Source organism: Brachypodium distachyon, chromosome 2 (assembly GCF_000005505.3).
Source record: "Brachypodium distachyon strain Bd21 chromosome 2, Brachypodium_distachyon_v3.0, whole genome shotgun sequence".
Classification (NCBI taxonomy): Eukaryota; Viridiplantae; Streptophyta; class Magnoliopsida; order Poales; family Poaceae; genus Brachypodium; species Brachypodium distachyon.
In genome coordinates, this window is record NC_016132.3 from 39143429 (window position 1) to 39160037 (window position 16609).

The 16609-nt window shown below is 45.6% G+C and overlaps 1 protein-coding gene and 2 long non-coding RNA genes across 6 annotated transcripts; 2 read left to right on the forward strand and 1 right to left on the reverse strand.

Annotated features, from left to right (window-relative positions):
• Window positions 1–1828: 1828 nt before the first annotated feature.
• LOC112271183 lies at window positions 1829–4123 on the forward strand. Of its 4 annotated transcripts, none has more exons than XR_002964154.1 (3): window positions 1829–2418; window positions 2640–3727; window positions 3811–4123. It is a non-coding gene; the product is annotated as an uncharacterized LOC112271183 (long non-coding RNA). The 4 variants fall into 4 exon arrangements; XR_002964153.1 differs by lacking the exon at window positions 1829–2418 and adding an exon at window positions 2503–2560; XR_002964155.1 differs by lacking the exon at window positions 1829–2418 and having other exon boundaries at window positions 2507–2886; window positions 3300–3727; window positions 3811–4117.
• A 1550-nt stretch (window positions 4124–5673) lies between these two features.
• LOC100828087 lies at window positions 5674–6432 on the forward strand. The gene is made up of 2 exons (XR_001406039.2): window positions 5674–5840; window positions 5967–6432. It is a non-coding gene; the product is annotated as an uncharacterized LOC100828087 (long non-coding RNA).
• Window positions 6433–11473: 5041 nt separating this feature from the next.
• On the reverse strand, window positions 11474–16203 carry LOC100821393. Its single transcript, XM_024460332.1, has 4 exons — window positions 16097–16203; window positions 15394–15720; window positions 15053–15241; window positions 11474–14964 (listed from the first exon to the last, which is right to left on the reverse strand). Exons 2-4 carry the CDS (start codon window positions 15686–15688, stop codon window positions 14960–14962), a joined length of 489 nt encoding a protein of 162 aa, XP_024316100.1. The 5' UTR covers window positions 15689–15720; window positions 16097–16203; the 3' UTR covers window positions 11474–14959.
• Window positions 16204–16609: the final 406 nt, after the last annotated feature.

Sequence of the window (16609 nt, forward strand, 5' to 3'; positions counted from 1 at the left end):
GTAAACATAAGAAAATCTGGGTGTCTGACAAAAAGCGAGAGGGAAAGAACAAAAGTTGCCAAGAATCCCACTGTTACTCCCCACTTTTAGCCTAAAGCATAATAATTAACTAGGAGAGAGAATAAATGAAAGGTGGAAACTTGTGGACAGGAAGATGGGGCTAGATGTGTCACAAGCTCCGTGTTATCACGGCGTCAGCCTACCATGATGTAAAAAAAAAAGGCATTAACTTCCATGGATATCTCTATGATATAATTAATCATCTACTACCCGCAAAAAAAAATCATCTACTGAATACAAAATCCAAATGGCTTGATTTGATATTTCAGAAAGAGTTCACTGAATAAAACAGGAATGCTTTTACGCTGGTCAATTTGTTTTCTAAAATACTCGTAGTTGTTTTTTTAGCGATATTTGGTTACTCGGTTTTGGATTCTGAAACTAATTAAGAATCTGAAACACGTCCAAAGAAGCGGCTAGTGGGCGGCCCATATGGCTCTGGCCCAAGCCCAGGAAAGAGGGCCTGAAGCACGTCCAGAGGCAAAGAGCCTAACTTTTGACTTCGACTGGACCGGAAAATGGCCAAATTTAGGTAAAATATGGCTTAAACTTTACATATTTTCCTGGAGCCCGGTTTACCTGAATTTGGATCTGTTTCAGGCCGGTTTTTCCTCGTTTTCCTAGCTTCAGTCAGGTCTGGCAGGTTTACCGGTCCGTTTAATTCACCCGTAATTGCCTGCAAGGAAGCTACTCTCGTCAAGTATTTCTGTTAATTGGAGATCGATGATGCTGATAAAACTTAGATACGTGCGTGTGTAATCTGATCCGCTCTAAATTATAAAATGTTCCAATTCTATTCTAAACCAAGTTTATTAAAGTTGAAAATACAAATAATAGAAAATTTACCAACATCTCCAATTAACACTAAATTTGTTACACCAAATACAGACCGTCCTAACTTTATCTAGCTACTTTAATTATCTAGAAATCCGATGCAAAACCCGCAAGGAAATGAAACCCTTAGTCATACGCATGTTTTTTGTTTCACTTTATATCTAGTTTGAGATAAACATATCACTTTATATCTAGTTTGATGGTGTGTCATGCTTCTAGTTTGAGATAAACATATCACTTTATATATATGTAGTGATGATGTGGAGCCTCATCGATCATACTAAAACCAAATGTGATATCTTGTCAGGTTGCCACCATCATTATCTTACTTGGTGTTTATCATACTAAAAGTAGCATGGGGATTACTACTTTCATTGTCTTAATTGGTGTTTATCTACAAAAAAAAAGATTACTTTGTGTGTACATTAAGTACGAGTACTCCCCAACATACATACCTACAGTATAAATATACATCAAGATTATGGTATGAGTTCAACATCTTCTCACTGCCGCAGCTAGCTATATAAACATTTAACCAATTCTCTTCTGATTTATTGAGTGAGTATTCCTGGTGGATATATCAGTCTTTTGTTAGAATATTTGGTTTAACACTAGTTATTTTGATTTGAGAGTTATTTCAGGAAGATGAGCTCCATGGAGGAGAAGAAGCCTGCAATACAGGGAGCTGCCGGTGACGGAGGGGTGGCGCCGCCACGTTTCGACGATCCGATCAAGTTGAAGTCATGGCCAGAGTTGGTAGGGAAGTCTGTGGATGAGGCAAAGAAGGTGATTCTGAGGGACATGCCGGAGGCGAAGATCGAGGTGCTGCCGGTGGATGCGATGGTGACGGAGGACCTTCAGTATGACCGTGTCCGCATCTTCGTTGCCGTCGCCGATGTCCCCAGGGTCGGCTAGAGCGTGCTAGCTTGCTTGTTAGTTTCTAGGCTGGACCAAGAGATCGAGTCAGGCAATATATTGTATGTATAGTAAAATAAGCTGCTAGCTACTCCTATATACGTTGGAGTGTGTGTCTTGTATAGCAGCAGCATGGATAATATATCTTTACTACTGCTTAATTTGCGTACCTACCTTCGTCCGTCCGTCGTCCCACCCCGCGCGCGCTCGCGAAAAAAACCTGTCCAACGCGCGGACGCGGCCCCGCGATCAGAAAACCAGCCAAAGAAACCAACAGATTTTTCGTCCAGTTCATCTCGAGAGAATTCCCCCGTCGCAGCGCGGCGCCGCGGCCCTCCCCTATCTCCTCCTCCGGTGGCGGCGCTCCGTCGGTGCTCCGGCCGACGCGCAACTCCCTCCGACGGCGGAGCTCGGTGATTTCGGTGAGGAGACGAGGAGGAGGAGGAGCTCTGCTGGTGTGGAGGAAGGCAGGGGCAGAGGAGGAGAACGACGACTGGATCTCAACCGCGGAACCGGCCGCCCAACCACGGCGGCGGAACCTGCCGCTGCCGCACTCCACCGCGGAAGCAGCAGCAGCCACCCTCCAGTCGGCGAGCTCCAGCCCCAAGAGTTGAATTGACCGCCCCCTCGATCTTGATCCTCTAATCAACAACGATTCTTTTTTTTCTTCGTCCCCGCCCCCCCCCCCCCCCCCCCGTTGACTCTCCGTGAGCATTTTAGCTTGCCATCCTCATGAACTAAGCGAACTCCTGTTAGTGTTACTCCATCTTGTGTGAGGTGACAATGGCCGCTCTTCACGTGTTTGATCAAATGCCTTTTGCATCTTTCAGGTTTTCCATGGCTTCACATTGCATATTTTGCTTCTTTGAAGTGATTGCTCGGTTATTCCATTACAGCTCAGAGGAAGGGCTCTTGGAGATATCCAAGGCAAATGTAGAATGGTAAAATACAAGGGGATGCAATATTTCAAGTTCAATGGCAGCTCTTTGCCTAGGCAGGTATCAGCTTGCTCTGAGATCGACCCATCAGGGGGAGATCAGAAGTAAATTCTTGGAGAAACTAATTGCACAGAAATAGGTAATAAAAGATTATCTGTGAGTCACCAAAGAAAAAAAAAGTAGGTATATATTCCATGCCGCTGCACCTACAAAAAAGAACAGCAGATGTGGTTTGGTCAGTAGCTGAAAGAAACATTAAGAAAACATACCTGAATGTTCAGAAGGAGTACTTTCAGCCTGCAGAAGTGCAGATGGACAACAGCATGTGTTAACATACCTGTTTCTTTACCTAAAAAAAAACATAAACTGTTTCCTGTCCCTGTTGTAGATATGCTCTTCTTTGTTCCATTGCTAGATTATTTTTTGAAAATAATTTTATTGTTTATGTAGAGCACAGCTATACATATCACCGAGCAATGTGTAAAAAATATGTCAGCAAGGTCTTTATTATTTTTTAGAATCAGTTGTACTAAAACCACGACAAAAATTTAGGAACGGAGGGAGTACTTACAAATATACATGAACCTTGGCTAGGCTGCTAGAGTATCACATGCCACTCATAAATCATGATTCCACAAGCCATGTCCAATTCAGAATCATGCAAAAGGCTGTCTGTGTTCAGGAATATGCTCATTTCAGCAGAAAAAAAATCAACTGGAGACAACTGAAGCAAGAGGAAGAACCATGCATATTCTATGAAGAATACTGCCATTAGTTCACCACAATGAACAAGTTACATATGTGCCCCATCCTCACCCAGAAAGACACAGAACATCAGAATATTTTTTTCAGTGTGTTTTGGTTGAAAGACAGATGCTATAAAGGTTCTTTTCACTTCGTCAAGTAAAATGTCTAAGGCGTGATATTCAACTATTTGCTGATGATGTGTGCAAGCTACTTCAATGGATTTTTTTTTTGAGGTAAACTTCAATGGATTTTACTATCTTCAGTGACTTATTTCTTTTTTACAGTGTCTTATGCTAACATTTGACATTATTAGCAGGCTGACAATATGCTAGGATAGATAGAAAGATCATCACAGGCTACAGAAACAATCAAGGAGCATAGTCAAGAAAGTAAGTACAAGTCTGGTTGTAGGCAGTGTCCTTGTAATATGAGAGACATTCCTTTCTTTGTAAATTTACAATCGTGCAATTAAATTGATAGGTAAATTTTAAATGAGTGGCACTTGGATACATAATCTCAGCCACCGGACGATCAAACGTTCTTCAATTTGTGGTGTATGTTTTTAGACCAGACCACATCTTTGAATATTTGTTGTACAATTTAAAGAGAAAGAAGTTGCTTCATGCGTATGTTTTCGAGTGTGTCATTTTATTTTGTTGTTCAGTTGCAACGCACAGGCATTTCAGCTAGCATTTAGTACCGCACGGAGGAAAACCAATTAAGTGAGGTGTGTAACTTGGTTACCAACTTGCCATATCTTTTAGCCAAACATCATTGCATAATGTTTAAATTAAGAGAAAACCGTTCATTAAAGTTTAGGAGCGTAACGTAGCGCAGCAGGCCGTGTCAGGACACGGGCATTCTTCTCGCCACACCTCCACCCGCTGAATTCTCCCCCGACCCCGCCGCCTATGATCTCCTCCAGGTCGCGTCGCGTCCTCTGCCTCTCCACACGCCGCTCGCCACGAAATGTGCAGCAAAGCTATAGCTGCATGTCGTTAATTTACATCAATGAACTCACAAACCCAAACGTGAAAATTGGGTCAACCCATTCACTCCAACTCAGCCAACCAAACATAAAATTGAATCGTCCCACACTGACAATCAAACACGAAATTGGTTTGCCCCGCCCCTAAAATTAGGTTTGGCCAACCCACCGCCCTCCACCAACCAAAAACTAACTCTTAGAAAATGAAAAGAATTTAAAGGCCGTGGCAAAGCACGGGCACTATACTAGTATGCAATAAAAAGACTTTTTTGTTTACCATCGATTCAAGTATTTGTAGATATTTATGCTATTATGTAGGTGTGAATGAAATTAGTTTCCTATTTATGTCATGAGGGAACAAAAAAGAGTACCGCCGTCTTTGCAACGGCAATTAAGCCTTTATATAATTTGGTGGAACACGACATGCCATGATATAATTTACTTGCATGGGATTACGTTCCCGCATACGCGTGTCATGCCACGCACATCTAACCATAAAAAAATAGGTAACTTTTGTCCCTTAATTGTCGATGTAGGCTATAGATTTGGTCCTCCCTCCTGGTTTTGAGTGGTATTGGTCTCGATGTGGCATGACGCCATGTACGACACTTGGTCAACCAGCAAGAATTGCCACGGTGTCATTTCTCGGTCAAAATCACATACTTTTGGTAAAAAGTTTGTGAATATGAACCGTTGGTAAATTCAAGTATTAATTTTGTGAATGTGAAAAATGTCTAAATTTAAATAATATAAATGTCACGCGTGGTGGTGGAGCCAGAAACTAGCCGTGTAGGATGCTAAAGATGGGTCTAGTGGTGCTGTCCTTGTGGCTTTTCCACAATTGCGGGGTAGATAGTTAAAAGATTCCCTAAAAAAAGATAGGTCATACCGTAGTTGTAGATGAGTGCGTATGAAAGGGATATATTTGATTTATGCAGGAGCCATTCGTCTCCTAAGAAATAGCAAATAATATAAAAGGATGTTTGAAGTGTACATGAAAAGGATATGTTTGATTTATGCAGCAGAATACAACATCTACTTTGATTGCTGGCGGTGACATACTGACATGTGATCTAGCTACATGTTGGTCCGTGAATTAATCACGTTTGTACGTACGCTGGGCTATCGTCTTCGTTATTAGTAGCACATGTATCACGAAATCAAGTACGGCCAAAGCAGCTAGCTATCACGCATGTGATCGATGTGAGAGCCGGCCTCTTGTTCCTCTCCTCTCAAGACACAGCGCTGCATTTATCCATATCCCCTATAAATATATACATACATGCTATGGCGTTTATATCAATCAAGTTCAGAGACAAGCCTCCTTGAGATCGATTTTAACTGGCGAGTCGTCTCATGTAACTATCCCATATACTCGTTTTTCTTACTCAATTTCCAGCTGTACGTAGCTAGCTATGATTAATGTGCATTTTTCAATGTCTACACTTGAAAATCAAGCTAGCTCGCTTAACTAGTTTCTGCAGTACGCGGAGATATATAGCAAAGATGAGCTCCACTGACGCTACCACCGCCGCCGCTGCCGGAGCCCCTTGCGCCAGTGAGCAGCTAAGGTCATGGCCGGAGTTGGTCGGGCTGTCCATCGAGGAGGCGAAGAAGGTGATCCTCAAGGACATGCCGGACGCCAGCATCGTCGTCCTCCCGGCCGGCTCGGCGACCACCAGGGACTTGAGGCGCGACCGCGTCCGCATCTTCGTCGACACCGTCGCCGAGATCCCCCGCGTTGGCTAGAGACAATGATTCGTGAAAAGATTATGGAATAACAAATTGATGGAAGAACAAATGCATGCATGCTGAGCATCAGCATGACATGGATCGGTCGATGTATTTTGTGTTTAATTTATTGGATCGAAGCTTGAAACCGATCTGCAGAAACACGATTTTAACGGAAGTTTTTGCAAACCCTAAAGCTCTATCTCTTGATGAAAAAAACTGGAATTTGGTGCAGCTCAAGGTGCTGCGTTTTCTCTTCTCATTGCTTGCTATATATGAGGATACAAACCGCGCCCAACACGACTCCAATTAGAGTCCAACACGACGCAACCCTGTTGGAGAAAGCTCCGCCCAGGTTTAAACACACGCACACAACTGGAATTCTCCTTATACTCGGATTATCCCTTAACAGACGCAGGACTCTTCTAAACTGGATCTAAAACGGAAACAGAATCATGATTAAAGTCTAACATTCACCCCCCCTAAGCATGATTTGCTTACTTCACGGATTGGACACCTATCCTTCTTCTCATCTCTTCAAATTGCTGTCTTCCGAGTGACTTTGTTAGGATATCAGCCAGTTGATCTTTGTTACTCACATAATTGACATCAACCTTCCCTTCTTTTACGCACTGCCGAATATAATGATACCTTGTATCAATGTGTTTGCTTCGATCATGATGAACTGGATTCTTACATAGTGAAATCGTAGATTTGTTGTCAACATGTAACACCACCTGTTCAGCTTCTTTGTTCACGAGATCCTCCGTCAATCTTGCCAACCATACTCCTTGACAAGCCGCAGTTGCTGCCGCTATATACTCTGCCTTACATGATGAAAGTGGCACGACCTTTTGCTTCTGGGATAACCAGCTTACAATGCTTGAGCCCACAAAATAAGCCACACCAGATGTACTTTTTGGTCATCAACATCACCTCCCATGTCACTGTCGTTGTACCCAATTAAGCGCACCTTCTCATCACCTCCTTTCTGGTAGAAACAGCCATGATGACTTGTTCCTTTCACATATCGCAGTATATGTTTTCACGGCAGCAAGATGTTCTGTAGTAGGAGCCTCCATGTAGCGGCTCACCATGCCCACTGAGAACGCCAAGTCCGGTCTGGTGTTCACAAGATATCGCAGGCTCCCTACCACGCTTCTATACTCTGTGGCATCAACTGTAGGTGCTTCACTTTCTTTGGAGAGTTTGAGCCTCGGTTCCATTGGAATATGAACCGGATTACAATCATCCATGCCACAGCTTGTTAAGATTTTCATCGCATATGCCTCTTGACATAGACCAATTCCATCGCTTCTTTGATGAACTTCTATTCCAAAATAATAACTCAGAAAACCCAGATCACTCATCTTAAATAGCTCATTCATCTATAGCTTGAATTTTCCAATCTCCTTCTCATCCTCCCCTGTTATCAGAAGATCATCTACATAGACACCTACAAGGAGGCTTTTCCTTCCAGTGCCTCTCTTGTACATTGCATGTTCAAGCGAGCTTCTTTCGAACCCCAATGAGGTCAGCGTGTGATCAAGCTTAATATTCCACGCCCTCGGCGCTTGCTTCAGCCCGTGCAAAGCTTTGTGCAATTTCAGTACTTTCTGCTCTTTCTCTAGTTCTCCATTCAAGAAGGCTGAACATCCATATGGTGTAACTTCCAATCTTCCTGAGCGGCTAGAGCTATGAGCAAACGAACAGATTCCATCCTTGCTACAGGGGCAAACACTTCTTCGAAATCGACACCCTGCTGCTGCACGTACCCTTTTGCAACTAATCTTGCTTTATGCTTGATCACTTTTCCATCTGTATCTTTCTTTAGCTTTAACACCCACTTGAGGCCAATTGCTTTCTGACCCGCCAAAAGATCTACCAAACTCCATGTGGCATTCTCTTCAATGGAGCCTATCTCCTCGGCCATTGCTTTGGACTAGCTCTCTTCTTCACTTGCTTCTTCAAAAGTTGCTGGTTCCTCACTAAGGAGACATTTCCCCTTCGTGCGTTTCATCTTCACCGGTTTAGGCTTTGGAAGTTGTGGATGAAAATCCTTCAATGACCGTAACCGGATGGGCGTCGATGGTTGGGTCGACATAGGGGAGCGCTCGAGCGACGATCCAGGCGTGAACGTGGCTGCATCCGAGAAGATGGACCCTCCTGCCGCTGCAGAAGGTTGCGCTTCTCCCCCCGATCCTTCTGCTGCAGGCGCTTCTATTGCTGCAGCTTTTATTCCTGCCTCGGTAGCGTCTCTTCCTGCTGCGGTAGAATCCTCTGCAGCAGCTCCTCTTTCTGTCGCGACAGAGGTTTCTCCTGCCGCGGTATAGCTTCCAGGTGCGGCAATGGCTCCTGCCGTGGCAGAGCCTCTTCCTGCCGCGGCAGACGATCCGTTGTGCTCTTGCGGAGTCATAGTCGATGATGACCAACTCGATGGCGTTCCACTTCCACCATCTGAGTGTGAGTGTCCTCCTCGAGGTCCTGAAGGTGTTCTTGGCTCGTCGATGTCGGGGTGATCATGGTCGTCGCCATAATCATGACCTGCCGATCTGCTCCACTCCCATGCCTTTTCTTCCTCGAATATGACATCTCGAGTTACGACCACCTTGTTGTTGACAGGGTTATATGCACGGTAGGCCAGCGAGCCGGGCTCGTAGCCTATCATCACCATAGGCATGCTTCGATCAGCCAATTTTGGTGCGTGTCTGGCGATTGGTTTCACATGAGCCACACACCCGAAGGTCCGAAGATGCTCTACTGATGGTTTTCGCCCGCACCAAGCTTCATATGGCGTCATGCCAACGACCCTCTTCGTCAGCGCCCTGTTCAACAAATACACGGCTGTTGTGACTGCCTCCTCCCAAAAACGTCCAGGCATCCCTTTGCTTTTTAGCATGCTTCTTGCCATGGCAACAACTGTTTGATTTCTTCTTTCCACCACGCTGTTCTGTTGTGGTGAATATGGGGCAGTCAAGTAGCGCTTTATGTCGTGCTCCTCACAGAACGAGTTGAACTCATTTGAGGTGAACTCAACCCCCCCCCCCTCCCCCGATCTGTGCGGAGGGCCTTCAACTTGGCTTCTGCCTCTACTTCGGCTGCCATCTTAACTTTCTTGAAAGCCTCCAGCGCTTGATCTTTTCTTTTCAGTAGTACTAGCCACATGTACCTACTGAAATCATCAACAATTAACATGAAGTACCGATTACTGCTCGGTGTAGCTGGAGTTATCGGGCCACAAAGATCTCCATGGACTAGCTCGAGCACCTTGCTTGCTCGAAACGTTGCTTGACGTGGGAAAGCCGCACGCCTTTGCTTACCCACCAGGCAGCCATCACAAAGTTGCTCCACATGTACTATCTTCGGTATGCCTTTTGCCATCCCTTTCTCACCAAGTTGTCGAAGCGCCTGAAAGTTTAGATGACCATATCGTGCATGCCATACCCAAGCTTCAGTATCCAAATTCGCCATCAAACAGATTGGTACTGATCTATCAAGGTTCAAGATGTACAATCGATTCTTGGACCTTGGCACCCTCATGAGAAGCTTCCTCTCCCTGTCATAGCCCCATAGGTAACCATCTTCCAACACAATCTTGCAGCCACGTTCCTCCAATTGTCCAAGGCTGATAATATTACTTTTCAGCCATGGTATATAATAGACATCCGTCAGTGCCTTATGTTCACCACTCCGGGTTTCAAATAGCATTGCCCTCGTCCGGCAATTTCAATAGTGGAGCCATCACCAAAACGTACCGTTCCTTCTACTGCAAGATTTAATTCTAAGAACTGCAGGCTATCGCCGGTCATATGATTACTTGCACACGTGTCAAGATACCACATGTTTGCTGCGGTGCTCTTCCTCCTCTTGTCATGAAGAAGTACTTTCTCTTCGACAAGTTTCACGGTCGGAGCAGCTACAGCTTCTCCTTCCTCCATTAACTTGCAGATTTCACACATCAAGAGTGCTGGCCCATCATCATCTACTTTGGCCACATAGGCTTGTTCTTTTACTGGCTTCCGACATTCAGATTTGAAGTGCCCATAGAGCCCACAATTGTGACAGCGGATTTTTTTCTTGTCAAACTTTCTTTTCGGCACCACGGCCTGATCATCTCTGCCAGCTTGTTCTTTCTTCTTCGTCGGACGGGAATTCTCCTTCTTAGTGCCACTCGTTGCACCATCAGAACCGCCCCTCTTTTCCTTGGACAGATTCTGCCATTGCGCTTTTGTGAGCATGAGATGCTCACCTTCCTTTGGGTCGCCGAAACTCGCACGAACCCGTTCATCATGCGCCTTGAAACGCCCTACTAGATCCTCTATAGTAAGCATCTTCATATCCACACATTGTTCTATGGAAGTAACAATTTGGATATATCTTGCTGGTGCGGCCCTGAGAAACCTTCGGACGATCGAGGAATCGTTCAGCTTCTCACCATGATCACGGATGCCATTAATGATGGTTATAATCCATGTCGCAAACTCATCTATCGACTCACTGTCATGCATCTTCAGATCCTCGTAATTCTTTTGGAGTGTCTGAAGATTTGCTTCGCGAACGCGCTCGTGCCCTTCATGCAATACTTTGATCGTTGCCCATACTTCCTTCGCCGATTTCTTTCCGGCGACATGCTTCATGACGTCGATCGGTATCACCGAGGGGAGCGCGGCGAGCGCCTACCGATCCTTGCGATACTTGGCCGCTCCCTTTGCATACTCACCACCGGGATCTACTGCTTCCCGGATTTCTTGAGCCTCGAGTGCCACCTCCATCTTCATTGCCCACATCGCGAACTCCTTGCGATCGAGCCTGGGATAGTGGCCTGCAGGAGCGAACTCCTTTGCTGCGCCTGCTGCCGACGTCCCTGTTTCATCCGTCATTGGTGATCTGTTACTAGATCGAGCACAAGGCTCTGATACCAATTGTTGGATCGAAGCACGAAACCGATATGTAGAAACACGATTTTAACGGAAGTTTCTGCAAACCCTAAAGCTCTATCTCTAGATGAAAAAAACTGGAATTTGGTGCAGCGCAACGTGCTGCGTTTTCTCTTCTCATTGCTTCCTATATATGAGGATACAAACCGCGCCCAACACGACTCCAATTATAGTCCAACACGACGCAACCCTGTGGGAGAAAGCTCCGCCCAGGTTTAAACACACGCACATTGTTTGACACGAAAAATACTTAAAAAGTATCTCTCATGCGTCGAGGAAAATAAAATGCGGGAGTGCTAGTGTACCTAAATACACAAATAAGATATAGGAAAATATGCATTTTATTAATCTCACTTAGAGAAACAAATTACAATTTCCCTTGATGGAGTGCGCTCCGTGGCCTGCCAGCGCGGCCAATATGACTTGGGCGATTGTGGTGTCTTGGTTCACGGGGCCTCGTAAAGCTCCCGCTTAATTACTCCCGCGGATCGAACCGTGAGACACCTCCGATCAAGCTGCCGCAATGGTCGTCGTCTTCGAGTCTCTCGTCTTCTCCATGTGCTTGGTGTAGATGGTGGTGGTGCAAAGGGTGAAGGCGAGTGGTGGAGTAGTTCGCCCACCACTTCGGCGATGCTGAGCCATAGTGCTCCGGCTTGTCATCTCCTATGATGAAAGTGTCTATAGCCTCGTCGGCTTAGACAGGTAGGTGGCCTTCGCCTTGTCGGTGCCAAGCCTGGTGAGTCCGCCTTACCGGTGTCGGACGGGATGACTTGCTAGCACCTCGTCGGTGCAAGCAAGTAATGTGCACCTCGTCGGAGGTTGGACGATGTCGAGAATGATTGTCGGAGTAGATATCGGTGGCGGTGTAGACTGCGATGTGCCATGGTGGACTTCGTGTATGGCGGTGTCACGATGTGCCCCACGTAGAGGGCCACCACGAGTGGCTAGCACGATACCATGTCGGTGAAGAAGGCGCCAACCCAGGTGCCACACATGGCGGGCGTGAAGAGAAATATGCCTGCAAGCTACGAGTCACAGTCCGCGGTGACATGTTGTCGTCATCCCCGGCGACCTTCGCAAGCCAGTGGCATTGAGGATGCATGCCGGTGGCCGGCAATCCTGTGCCAAAGCCTGGGACGAGAGTTTCGTGCATATATGTGCACAAAACAAGGCGACCCTTACCTGCATAGAAAACCATTAGGTTCTCAAGTTACAACTTACGTTAAATGTCCAAAGTAGGACGCACGCAGGAAGAGCTCGACGACGCCCACGGCAGCGATGGCGGCGGCCATGCAGCGTCCAGGTCCAGTGGCGTTCATGGACGGCCTGTCGGCGCCGTTGCACTCCTAGCGGGTGGCAGCACACCATCTTGAACTCGCGTGAGTTCCAGTGGTGGTGTTGCGGCTGTCAGGCACCGTGTCATGAAGCTTCAGGTGCAGATGCGGCTACAGCTTGCAGCCATGTCCCTGGCAAGGCATCGAAGTCCTTGATGGCCAGAAAGGCTGCCATCGATCCACCAGGACATCACCGTGTAGACGAGCTGCATCTAAGAGAGAAACAAATAGACACAGGAGATTAGTGCTAAACACACAACTGTACTAGATCGAAGCCATCTCGATCCCTTGCTGTGGTGCTTTGGCATGCACGATGGATTTGTCATATGTATGTGCGCTGGACGAAGATCAAGTGCATGTGGAATCACCAAGCCGGAGCAGAGCGTCGCTCCTGCAGGTCACCACCGCCTTGGGCGCGTTCTTGTCGCTGCCAAGCACCTGGCCGGCTGGCCCTCGCCATGGGCGCCGCCGTCTGGTCGCGCTTCCCCTGCTTCTCTCGTGTTGTAAAAAGAAAAGACAGGAAAGAGATATCGATATACCAGCCTGCAAGGGAGATATGAATGCCGATGGCATGTCTAGATCGTCACTGGAACTCGGAAGCCCGCGTGTAGGGAGATCGAGAGCCGCGCGCCGTGCGTTGACTCTTGCCTAGGGCATCATCGTGCTCCTCCATTAATTAGCCTCCTGTACGTGCGGCTTACCTTAAGCGCCGCATCTCGCGGCCCTCCCCTAGGGCGCTGCTGCCCTGCTCACCTTTTTCCTGGAGGTCGCTCCCCCTCACGTTCGTCGTAGCTCTGGTCCTTATATAGCAGTAGATAGGCGGTAAGGTTTCAAGGGAAAAGGCGATGCCTGCCGTCAATAGCATTTTGGAAATCACTGATATTTTGTGATCAGCTGCCAATCTCTCCGATCCTTGCATACAATTTCCTTCCATAAGCAGCAATCGCATCCTTCGCGCGCACGTTAGGCCATGCAGCATTTCCAAACTCCAAACATACAGCTCACATACGTACTGTGATACATATGCATGCATATGGTGCTCGATTAATTAGCTCACTTCTTCTGTTTGGGCCAAAAAGACTGTACTGTACACGTATCTATGCTATGCTTTGAATTGAAATACAACTGTGGGCACGTACGTAGTACTGCTCCATGCACTCGTCATATATTTGATTATGTGATATGATCATCATTTTTTTATTCACTGAGAGAAATTCTGGTACAAAATCTCGTCAAACACACACGACTGGAATTCTCCTTATACTCGGATTATCCCTAAACAGACGCAGGACTCTTCTAAACTGGATCTAAAACGGAAACAGAATCATGATTAAAGTCTAACATAATTATTACTACCACGTCTAATATGCATCTTATGTGAATCTTACATGCATGTATTATATATATTTTTCTGTTACTTTGAATATATTGGGCGTTACTCCCCATTCCGGTGTCATGCAATTGACTATTTGCCCTTTTTCATGGGCTATATAGTCCACTTTTTTTTTTGCCGATTTTAGATATCGTGAGTGCAGAAAAATCACTGCCGAATCAACTGTCAGATGTTGCAAAACTAAATGACAGACGTTGATCCATGGTTCCCCCTTAGCTCTCAACGTCGAATCGGCTGTCACAGACAAGGGAACTGCCGGAGATCGATATTTCCTTCGACGGTATAAACCAAGACAAATGTAGATGTACGTAGATATGTGAGGCACTTGCATACGTCTGTCTAGACCTACGACTAAACAGAGTTGTGAATCGGGAAGTTCAAAAAGATAATTGATCTAGACGACAACAGTATAAACCAAGACAGATGTCCGATAGATGTAGCTTCACCTGTTCCAAATTATAAGATGTACTAACTTTATGTCAACCAAAATATTTAATACATTGGATTATGGCCTACGGTCCATAATTGACCAAACAACTTTCACCAGAATCTTCCCAGCACCACATGAGATTGCCAAAACATCATGACCCGTGCGTGATGGGGTGAACTCAATGTGTTGATTGGCGCAAGCACCATGAGCCAAATTAGTGATTTCAAATACCAGCAACTGGTCCAAACGAACCGACATGACACGACGCTGGAGTTTGACACCATCTTCAGCACAAGTCATCATGTCATCAGAAGTGCTTTCATGAATCACAATTTTTTGTTGAATACTTGTGGTATCAGCAGTGATCTTTCCATAGAACTGTCCCTCAACGACCGAAACTTCGAAGGTGCTCTCGACTGCGTCACAAATAATTGCATACCTCATGTCCAGGGTACTAAGACGGCTATCTAGAGTTTTAACTTCATCAATAACCGTATCCTCTGTACGCAATCCTCGACCATTGATGGTTAATACGCCTTTGCTCAACTCCGAATCAAGAGATTCTTCATCGGCTTTGATTTTAAGATCTATCTCGACATATATAAAATCAACTAGCACTAGACCTCGATCTGGACCAATCAAAGCCAACAATTCATCCTATGAAAAAAGAGTATTTTTTTTAATAATGGGCTGATGAAAATAGTGCATTATTGAACAAAAACTACTAGTTGGCAATCGTTTCTACCGCGACGAAAGAGACGAATGCACTTGTAGTCAATACTATCTCTCGCAATCACAATCACAGTTCCATACACATTGATAGAAAAACCAACATCTGAGGAATGAATGACCAGTGAAAGAATATTTACGGAGTCCTCAAGGTCATGCTGATCTAAGTACACACTATCGGTGTAACGCATTGGAGGAACCAAAGCTGTAGCAAAAAAGCAAAAAACATCTATCAAATAAAAATTTACAAACAAAAACAAAACAAGATTCAGTAGCAATTTGAGGAAGAATTAATTAGGGCAGATAACATAAAACATAAGTTAAACACAGGAGGAGGGCTCAAAGTTAATTACTTACATTCATCGTCAAGGTTGAAGACCGATAAATCTCGAAGAAAGAAACGAGTGTACATCTTGCGACCAGCCTTAGGATCATACTGAAGAATTGAGTCAATGACGGCTCGGTGCATTGAACTCCGCCGCAGATATTCCTCTTCTCTCCTAGCCTTCTTCTCTGTCTCCGCCCGACATCTTTCCCTCTCTGCCTTGGCTTCGGCCATCCAGAATTCCTCATCGTAGAACAAAGGGATAATTGGGATAAGGTCCTGCTCTTCTTCTTCTTCTTCCAACAACTCGTTTACCATGGTTGACATGGCCGCCGCCGCCGAGGTGGATGAACGGCTACCTGCCAGTAGAGATAAGAGGAACAAAATTTCAGGACAGCAAGAAAAAATATTACACAAAATGGGTTGCAGAAGATATTACATCAAGTTTGTTTTGTTCTACGACAAGAAAATTACGAAAAACCTTGAATCGTTTGCCAACAATACTTGGAATACGGAATGCCCTATGATGGAAAGAAAGAGACAAATTAAAATTGTTGGATGAAAGAAGTTGCAGGGGTTTCTGGTCCATGAAAAGGATGGGGTTTGGAAGGGAGCAGGCCATGGGTGCAGGCGGGCGCGTTTGGAAGGGGAAGCGGGGCGCGACGGCCGCACCGGAGACGGAGGGGACGCGGGAGGTGGCTGGAGAAGGGCGGGCGGAAGGGAGGGAGCTCTTACCGTCGACCGCCGCCTGCCGCTGCTTCTCGCTCGCCCTTCCCTTTTTTCTTTTCTCCCCCGAATCGCTGATGCCGATTTGTCTTTTGTTTTTCTTTATGGGGAAATCCGATGATTTAAGGCCGATTGTGGGCCGAGTGTTGTGGCGGTTCGGAATTCCAGCCCAATTCCAATTCCACCCCCATCCCAATACCGATTAGCAATTCTATTTACAGTGATTTTTCTCTTGACTTGTGATTCACAACTCTGTGACTTGTTCCTCTCAAAAAAAAAAAAAACTCTGTGACTTGTTAATTTTAGACCAAAGCCAAAAGCACATGAAAAGAGATGTCGTTTGGCTTATATATAACTTAAAAATCAAGATCTGGTTAAGCCAAATGTGTAATCATCAACTGGGCTGGGCCAAGTTTAGGCTCAGGCTGTAATCATGATCATCAAGCAACAAATTGTGAAACATGTGCCCTGCCCTGAAGATTTGTCTAACTTGTTGGTTTCTTTTTTTTCTTTTGAACTCAC

Coding starts and splice junctions, on each gene's coding strand:
- LOC100821393 (XM_024460332.1), bottom strand. CDS start 15,688: ATGTCAACCATGGTAAACGAGTTGTTGGAAGAAGAAGAAGAAGAGCAG. Junction 15,242..15,393: donor CTTCAACCTTGACGATGAAT/GTAAGTAATTAA, acceptor TTTTTGCTACAG/CTTTGGTTCCTCCAATGCGT.